The sequence below is a fragment of the Triticum aestivum genome, chromosome 6B (genome assembly GCF_018294505.1).
Source record: "Triticum aestivum cultivar Chinese Spring chromosome 6B, IWGSC CS RefSeq v2.1, whole genome shotgun sequence".
In the NCBI taxonomy this organism is placed as follows: Eukaryota; Viridiplantae; Streptophyta; class Magnoliopsida; order Poales; family Poaceae; genus Triticum; species Triticum aestivum.
The window spans coordinates 400,061,085-400,070,242 of record NC_057810.1 but is presented as its reverse complement, the minus strand read 5'-3'; the positions used below and the strand labels follow the sequence as shown (position 1 = coordinate 400,070,242).

The 9,158-nt window shown below is 43.0% G+C and overlaps 1 protein-coding gene across 4 annotated transcripts; it reads left to right on the top strand.

Moving 5' to 3' along the window:
• Nucleotides 1-783: 783 nt before the first annotated feature.
• Nucleotides 784-6,513, top strand: LOC123137265 (uncharacterized). Of its 4 annotated transcripts, none has more exons than XM_044556955.1 (14): nt 784-1,142; nt 1,219-1,604; nt 1,869-2,082; nt 2,234-2,294; nt 3,246-3,401; nt 3,499-3,601; nt 3,823-3,957; nt 4,665-4,780; nt 4,859-4,969; nt 5,042-5,103; nt 5,188-5,344; nt 5,441-5,514; nt 5,991-6,067; nt 6,172-6,513. In XM_044556955.1, the coding sequence occupies exons 7-13, from the start codon at nt 3,918-3,920 to the stop codon at nt 6,040-6,042; spliced, it is 612 nt and encodes a 203-aa protein (XP_044412890.1). In that variant the 5' UTR covers nt 784-1,142; nt 1,219-1,604; nt 1,869-2,082; nt 2,234-2,294; nt 3,246-3,401; nt 3,499-3,601; nt 3,823-3,917; the 3' UTR covers nt 6,043-6,067; nt 6,172-6,513. The 4 variants fall into 4 exon arrangements, with proteins under 4 accessions (XP_044412890.1, XP_044412889.1, XP_044412891.1 ...); XM_044556954.1 differs by having other exon boundaries at nt 5,991-6,078; XM_044556956.1 differs by having other exon boundaries at nt 5,991-6,513.
• Nucleotides 6,514-9,158: the final 2,645 nt, after the last annotated feature.

Below are 9,158 nucleotides of genomic sequence, written 5' to 3'. Positions count from 1 at the left end.
AACTAAACTTAATGTTAACAGGCTGACAGCAACATTATGAAGCAACTTTGGAGCAAGATATGGACAATCTACAGCAAGCTATAAATGCAACCAGGGGCATGGATGGATAGAGGATGACATGTAGATCAAAACATGTTTATAGAACATCTCCAGATTATGCATAGAATGATTAGTGGCAACATGTTTACATCGCATCACGAAATAACAGATTCAGCCTAGCAAAACAGCAACATCATGTACACTACTTAACAAGCTCGATTCACTCACCACAAGTCATTGCATGACAAGATAAGCATAGCATCATCAAGAAGACATGTTTGTGAAACAAACCAAGTCAAGAACAAGTCCATAGCATGCACGGATCATGTACAACAACCTTGGCCAAATTGAATAACATGTAAACAATCTGTCAGGAAACATTTTTAAGCAAAAGTAGAGCACGAAAATGACATGCTAAACTACTCCATTGAACATATAAATCCCGCTATACTACCCGCCCATCTGAAGCCATTGAGCTCTGTTTTGAATCTGGTCCGATCGTTCTACCCCACATTGTACCTGCTTGTTGGTTTTTACCCTGCTGTCAAACATCTGAGCGTTCATTTTTCTGTACGTTCGCCACTCGGGCTAGAGCATATGACAGCTGGGCCACCCTTGTGCGTGGGGCCACCGTTTCAGCGGCTGCAGCGGGTGTCGCGCGTGTGTGTGCCGATCATCCAAAGGGGGGCCGCAGTGGCGAACGTGGGTGGCAGGGTCTACAACGTGGGGTGGGACGTGGGAGCGCGTGATTGGGGTGGACTGCATCGATCAGGATTGGGCAGGCATTCTCTCTCTCGTCAAAATATCTCCCTTCTCTCCCTCGTCTCGCTCCCCTTCTCCGTGTCGCCGCCGCCTCCGCTCCCCCTCCCTCTCGGCCGCCTTGTCTCCTCCGCCTCCGCTCCCCCTCCCTCTCGGCTGCCTCGTCTCCTCCGCCTCCCCTCCCGCGTCTCCTCGTCCCATCTTGCTGCCGCCAGCTCCCCTCCTCTTCCCTGATTCCCCCCTTCAGCTCGGCGGAGAGATCCGGCCGGCCCAGATCCACACGGCTCCGTCAACGACACGCCCGGGGACCCTGCCGGCGTGGGTGTGGCGGCATCATCTCCATGGTATTCTCTCTTCTCCAATCACTTCTTCCAGATTTCTCTCCTTCTCTTTCTTATGTACTCTCTTCTTGACGAACAGAGAGGGACGTATCAAGATGGATCCACGCTGTCGACGCCTCTTCTTTGCTCCCATGGACGAGCCCTCGCCCAGCGACCACCTCCACTCAGCTGGCGGAAGATGACGATGGCCAACTCCCAGGTGCAGCCGGTGGGGAGGCGAAAATTGCAAGGGCGGCAGGAGAAATCCTTCCTCCTTGTGTTGCTGCATCACTGCATCCCCCGATATTCTAGGAGTAGCTCGCCTGCCTGCTATGAGAAGAAGAGATGGAAGGTGGAGGTGGGAACATGACGCTAGGAGGATAAGGCGTGGGCGTCACAAGAAGTGGGTTGGAGCAAGAAGTAGAGCAGGCAATGCCCCTCTCTACATTGGCATCTATACAGCCAAATCAAGGACTTAAACTCCTGGTAAGATCTTTCATTTGTTTTCTTTTTCTTCCATGTCTGCATATCTCTAACTTTTATTAGTTTACTCTTCTGATTTGTGTGATTAATTTGTTGGTTATATTGTTGTTACTGGCTCCTAATTTGGGTGATGGATAAATGGTTTAGATTTTGTGTGTAAATCTGCAACGCTACATTGGTTTGGAAGTGAATTTGGAACCTTTGTTTAATTTAATGGCATGCTAAAGCTGATGCAGATGTCCATGTATTTGCTAATCCTGTCCATAGGAACGGCTCCTCCTATCCCCTGCTCCTCTTGCATTGGCGCAAGTCCGCCTCCTCCCCCGCGTCCATCTCCACGCGTGCAGCAGCCACCCGGGAGGAGCTCGAGCCGCAGCGGTGGTCCATGGCGCCTTCGCTGTCATCCCCAGCTGGAGAAGCATGAACCGCAGAGACGGACGGATCTGTCCGGCCCTCGCGCCGTTGTTCGTCCACTCTCAAGGTCTGTCCCGGCGTCCTCGCCTCCATCCTCTCTCACTGTCACGTACGCCCTCGTGGCCGGACGAGGCGACGTGCAAGCTGCGGCGGCGCAACGACATCTTTGCTTGTTTTTGTACTTGCTGAAACAATCGATGACGTCTTTTTCCCTGCAGGATAATGTGTTTCTATGAGTTGGAGACCCCCCAATAGCAAATTCAGTCCGACGCTTTGATGGTAAATATTAATATTTTGCTGTGTCGTTATACTATTTTTTCAAAGCCTAAGCTGGTATTCTTTTTCCAGAAAATAGTGGTTTGAGCCATAGTTCCAAGAATGGAGCTGGACAATCTTTTTGAGGAAAAAAATTGATGTCACAAAGGCCAGGAACAAAATCAATACAATTAACACTTTAGGCTTTTTGTTCCTTAATAGATCTCACGGTTTTTCTTTGTTTGCCAAATTAATATATATGCGTGCAGTAGACTCCTTTCTTGTGTTACATGGCCTTTTGGATTGTCGCCATCTGTTACCTTTATACTCCTGAGGTGGCTGAATTTTTTGAATGAACTGCCCTACTGGCAGTATGCTCTTCAGAACCGCTGCCTAATTTTATTTCAAGAACTAATTGAGCTGGAGATGTTCCTTACTGTCACACCATACATGGCTATGCCTCCGATAGATTCTTGTGGATATTTGAAATTAAACATGTTCTTCATGAAGATATTTTGGCGAAACTATAGTTACCATGTTAAATCCTTTTGGTTTGGCTTCACACTCTGACTATGCTTACCCCTTGCAATTGGGAAGTGCTTATGCGGTGTTTGTTTACCTAGGCAATACCACAAAATCTAAAGAAACTATTTCTTAAGCAAAAACAGATAGCCTTTTGCTAGCAGTTCTTATTTTTGGAAATATTTTCCAAGGTGTGTATTCTCATATAGTCATATATTTGTGAGGTGAAAAACTAATTGTGATGCACACATTATTAAGCTTTGTACATAGGGAAATATGTCCAACTCCAATAATTCATCATATCTGTGTGAACATGTGAATCGTGAAGAGCTACTTGAATACACGTGAAATGTCATTTCAGGACTTAAGAGAAAATGTTGATATTATGAGGTGAAATGCTCATTTGCTTAATCTTCTAATTACCTGATATTATGAGGTGAAATGTCATTTCAGGACTTAAGAGAGATGCTGATACTATGAGGTGAAATGCTCATCTACTTAAGAGAAACGTTCACAAGGATGACTGACCGTGTGCGGCACTGACCTCGATGGCGTGCTGCATCATTTCTGCCCGACCTCAATGTTTACCTCGTCACCCACAGCCAGATGGTAAGTACCCACAAATCTCACACTGCCAGCGGGGTGCTCTGCCTCCACCTATTTGCATTGATGCATGCTCAATTTCTTGTTATGGTGCACCCTGTAGGTCGAAGACATCCCGATGAAGCAGCACATGCTTGTACCTTCTTTCGTTGGTGGCGGGAGAAAGAGGATCCACCCGCTCCCTTATGCTGATTCGAGCCTTCCTTGTGAGTTGGCTCCAATTTTTTGTTCTTTTATATGTGGGTGTACATACCCGAGGTGAGGAAATAAGTTCAGATTACACTAAGGTGGATCTCTCAATTAATATGTAACTTTTTTATGAATAAAAGGTCTGATATTGTAGTAAGCTTATGTCTGATTTAGTATAGAATTATGCTTTCAAGGTTGTACTAATAGATGACCTTCGCCATTCTCTAATTCTCTCTAGCATGGATTGCCTACTCTACAAGATGAAGTGCTGGTTTATGAGGATATTTTCCAAAAAGAGTTGTTAGGGTATGACGTACTCGATTGATCTATGAGATGACCTGCTTGGTGGCGAAGGTTTTTTACATGTGCTCAGGTAACCATCTACTTACTATATCTTCTAATTTTTGCTTTTTCAGTCCTATGAAATGGTGTAAGTGAATTCATTATAAGTGGAAATTGTGGTTGGATCATGTTAAGAACTTATGTCTTCCGTAACTGATTTTGGCGAAGAAGAACAACTTCAATTTTTTTTCTAGCTTGTGAACATTGAACACTTTGGTCCTCCTGTTGGTGCTTCTTTCTCATATGTGTACGTGTTATATTTATGAGGTTGCTATGGGTTTGAAGTGGTTGTGATCTATACTTGAAGATCCATGAACTGGACTAGGCTTTCTGAATTCTGATAGAATGAGAAACCTGCAGTAAATATCCAAATGTTCCTCTACCATCACAGCTTGAGTTAATATAATAGTTAATATATAAGGATTTGAATTTTGTTTACAATTTTTTAACCCTGACCAATATGTGGTAAAGATAATAAAACCAACACTTTTAGTTGCGTGAAATCTAAGACCACAATTACATCGAGGTGTTGCATGTATGATGTATCTCAGTTCATGTTCTTCAACATTTAAGTGTTTTGGATGATCATGCCTTGTTTCTATAGATTGCCATTTTGTCCAACGAGAATAGTGAAACATCAAATTTAGTTAACCATCTCATATTTGCATTTGCTCTGTGATGTTTCCATTCTACCTATAATATTTGAAATAAGATCTTTTATTGCTAACTGGGAACAAGCAATAAAAGAGCTGTACTGGAATACAAAGGTTCTCGTGTCTCGCGTGTGGCAGTACCGAGGAGGGACTGACGATGGTCAGCTTGTGCATACTGGCATTGTGGTGCTTGACCAAGAGGTTTGTTTTACATTCTAACACATGTGCTCATGGTACTGATGATTGCACCTGGCCCTAATTTGCAATGTAAATGTGTAGGGCACCCACATGTATGGCCAGATTCCTGCTAACAGCTCAGGCACGGCGGTGCCCATTCTTGCCTCTTTCCCTACGGGATCAGCTACACTTGTCGTGCTGCCTCTTGATGAGGTATATCTTCTGCTGATTCCCGCTTTGAAATTCCCTTTCAGTCGTTTAATTTCTGAACTGTTTGTTTGGCAGATGAACACTCCTATATCTGCATTCAAAGGAAAAGGGCAGGCTATTATGCCTAAAACACCCAGGTATCAACCTTGCCATTGTCCTGTCGTGCATTCTGAAAATTCTTTTTCTTTGCTTAGAACTGATTTTTGTCCCTTTTAAAACAGCAAATCAGCATGCCCAAAAAGTGCTCGCCGCAAACTTTTTACTGAGCCCTCAAAGCCCGAGGACACTGAACTCTCTGCCTCTGCTGCCAAGGTGGCTAGCCAGGCTGAACAAGGTGCTCCTGCTGGAAATGTTGTTGAAGCTACATCTGTGCCAAATGTTCGTGCCTTTGTTTTATACCTGAATACCTTTTTTCTCTTCTGCACAAACCATGCTTCATATGCAGTAATATTTGATGGCACCAAAATTAAACAGGTCGGTCAAGAAACTGAGCTTATAGCTACCGAAGATCCAAAGAACAACCTTCCTGACCACACTAAAGTCAAGAGGTAAAGACTCATGGCCAGTTACATTCAGCTGCCTCAGCATGCGATGTGGTGTCATGCCTGTTGTTTTTTCTTTACCATGCCTTGTTTAAAATCAAAAGCATCCTTCTCTATAGATCTCAGTAATGTTTTCTTCTTCACTGATGCATGCAATGCCCCATTTGACCAGACTTTCTTTTCTATCACTGCTGTTTTCAAACTTATCAGAGGCTCAATAAAACATCCTTCTACCTTTAAGATGTAATATGTGTTCTTATTTCTTTCTTGTTCCATGTACAGACAATCCTTGCTACTGCATGCAAAATAATTTGCTTCATACATGCAGACTAATTAGCCATATGACTGAACTTGCTCTGCGATAAGATTCAGCTGGTCTTCTGCTTGTTTATGTTGTATTCTATATGATGTGCCTAATGCTTATGTCCTTGTTTTTTTATTACACTCTATAATTCTTCTTTTTACTAATGAACGACATTCAGGACAAACACTGCTGTCAAGCCAGCTGGCGCTCCAAAGAAAGCGAACCAGTAGTTCTTCCATGGACTAGGCTAGATATGTACATACGGTGTAACCGGCGCTTCTTGAGTTCCTTTTTTCCTACAGGTGCGCCAGATGATATGTCGCAATATGATGATAACTCTGGTTCCTCTTCTTTCTCAGGGTATCTTCTATGTTCTGCTTGCTGAAGAGAGCTTCTCAGCTCTGCTGCGTCACAGCAATGGTCTGGCCATCGGGTCTAAAGATCGTCAACTCTGCACACTTTTGGGCGTGCACCAGGTTTATTTTGTGCAACTTTGTAAGACAAGGCTTTGACACTCGCATAACTATGTCGAGCCATTGTCATGACAATTCCTCTATTTAGGTCATCGAACAAATCAAGTACTATGCATTGTAAATATGGCCGTCAGCCCTTTCTGCCTTATCTCCCTCCTTATGACAATTTCTACCTTCTGTAAATGCCGTTGGGCCATGCTGCTTAATCAAGTCTTTTCATTCTTGTTATACTGTGTGTGCTTTCTTATGTCTTGTGTTTGCTGATAGGCTTGCTAATCTAAAAGTCCTTTACTGGTTCACCTTGCATGATAAGCATGATGTCTCTGCCTGTTGGTTCATTGTTCCAGCAGATCGTTCGAGGTTCTTTTTGGCCTTCTTTAAATATCAACAGGAACTCATTAGTTAATCAAAGTTAAGAATCGACAACTAAATTAAATGTTTAGCGCACGGAAACTTGATTTGTTTTTGTAAAAGGCCTGCTAACATCACACTTTCCTTTTTACCCCTCCTGATCTTGCCTGGTTCCCTCGTACAAAGGGAATGCATGCATTTTACATAATGACTCTATCAAATTTTATATCACTCAACTTTTTCTATTTCGGTCTTCATGCATTCAGTTGCTTTTCAAATCCGAGCACCGGCCTAATCCTCAAGGTATATTCTTCTGTTCCAGATCCAGCTCTAATCCTGCTGCATGCCCACGAAAATCCAATTGGGTTGCTCCCCATGCCTCAGAATGTTGTATATTTGCATAAAAGTGGTGAGATGTATATTTGTCTATTCAATGTCCACGTTTGGTCCCGTTGCGTGTCCACAAAACACATGTTTGGTCGCTCCCTATCTTTTTTAAGATGTGCTTTGTGTGCTGATGCACGCTCCATCAATATTATGTCCGCATAAGGCCGGTAGGATAGATAATTTAACAGCTATTATTTGTTTTGAAACGCTCCGCTCGGTCTTTGTCCAGTAGTCACATTCCATACTGCCAGGCCATATTATTGATGCATGTGATTTACCTAGGCCATCGATTTTTTTTGTCCTCTCCATATGTGCACCCCATCTTCTTCCTAGACTTCTGTTACTTACCTCTATGAATGTCTTTGCATTATTATAGTTTCGTTTCATCATGAGATTGCTAGAGTTCTTTGGTTCTGTATGCATATGCAGTCAAAGGCTTGGCTGCTCACTGTTCTTGATGCACGCTACATTTATACCTTCTGACAGCCCTCTGGGTCTATCTCCTGAAACCATCCTCATGGAGTTGGTTGAACTGTCCACCACATCTTTGGCTGAAGCAATGTTTGAGAAGCTTGGGCTCCCTAAACCAATCTACCATGTGCATTGGCTTGGGCAAGGTGGATGTAAAGCAAAAATTGAATTCCATCGTACGAAAGAACGTTTCCATGCTTCAGCATGCCAGGCTAAACTGAAAACTCGTGTATGCGAGGATGAGGAGACATCAATGAATCTTGCAGCCGATCTGGCCATTGAATACATGGAAAACAAAGAGAACAAAGTACTTGTTGATTACAATTATTACCTACTGGAGCAAAATAAAAAGACATGTGCAAGAGTATCAGACAAGCTGCTAGAAAAATCAGAAGAGATCAACCAACGCAGCAACAAAATCAAACAGATAACTAAAGAGGCATGCAACTATGTGGATGAAGTGCGAGCTGCGTCAAATAAAATTCATGGTCTTACTGGTGTTGCCTTGGACCCAACTACCTCAATGTCCGTCTCTAATCCGAGGCAGGCTCTCCTGGAGATTCATGATGCATTAATTGCACTGCAAAACACTACAACCACAACATCTCAGTTCCTGGAGGAAGAAGGCATGTACTCTAATGAGGACGTGGCTGATCCAGTATACACTGGGCATTCTAATGAAGATTCTGTTGAAGATTGCCATCTAGACATGAACGACGACTACACTCATTATATGCGATCTCCATGAGCATCATGTTCAGCCTGCTGAGCTATCCGATCACCATATGAAGCTCTATATGTATAGCTTCACTATGATGGCTTGCTTCTGTTAGGTGGGAACCAGTGTGGTTCTTACGTTCAGTCTCCATGTTTAGTCTCCTGTGTTAGTCAAATAAGATATGAAGCTCTGTCTTATAGCTTCACCTTAGAAATCTGTCTCCTTTTCGAACTGTACTCTCATCATGTATAAGTATTGAATTCATCGTGCTGTGCTAAGACAATGTAATTTATCTATGTTGTATGTTTGCTTTTACCTACTGAGAAACTTCCTTTCAGCACCATCGCTATGCACCTGCATTAACTTGCTTTATTCTTCCGAGACTAAATCAGTGCGCACAATCATTTAGTCTTCTAGCTCAGCTCTACTTGCTACTCAGCCAGTCAGAAGCAAACCTATTTCCTTATCGATTCACTCTCACTAAAGATAATCTTATGGAGAAAAGCAAATGCTGGCCATTTGACCTACCAACAGGTACATAAATTTACTGATGCTATACCAGATACCATTTAAACAGCCACACATATATGCTTATCCTTGTGGTCTTCTAACAGTTTTATTTTTACTACAACCAATCAGTTGAGCACCTGGATGATAACAAAGAAGTGCTTGTTCACTGACCTTTCTTCTTCACAAGGTTTTCTAAGCAGAGTTGATCACAGGACAAGAGAAATTTTGGTGCTGTACAAAACTCAGTTATATAGGCAGGAGCATAGCACAAATTGTATTACATAAGGACAATCACACATAACACTCAGTCTATGCATGAATATTTTGATACACACTCTAACAGTACCTCCCTTGCTCTCGCCCCTTGCGCCATCGGCGCAACGGGTCATCTAGTAATTGCAACAAAGGGCATGAATGGATAGACAAAAATCACATG

Excerpts from the sequence above, each read along its gene's own strand:
- LOC123137265 (XM_044556955.1), top strand. The coding sequence starts at position 3,918 with ATGACCTGCTTGGTGGCGAAGGTTTTTTACATGTGCTCAG. Across the intron at positions 4,781-4,858 it reads TTGTGGTGCTTGACCAAGAG|GGCACCCACATGTATGGCCA; the intron begins GTTTGTTTTACA and ends GTAAATGTGTAG. Across the intron at positions 4,970-5,041 it reads TCGTGCTGCCTCTTGATGAG|ATGAACACTCCTATATCTGC; the intron begins GTATATCTTCTG and ends TTTGTTTGGCAG.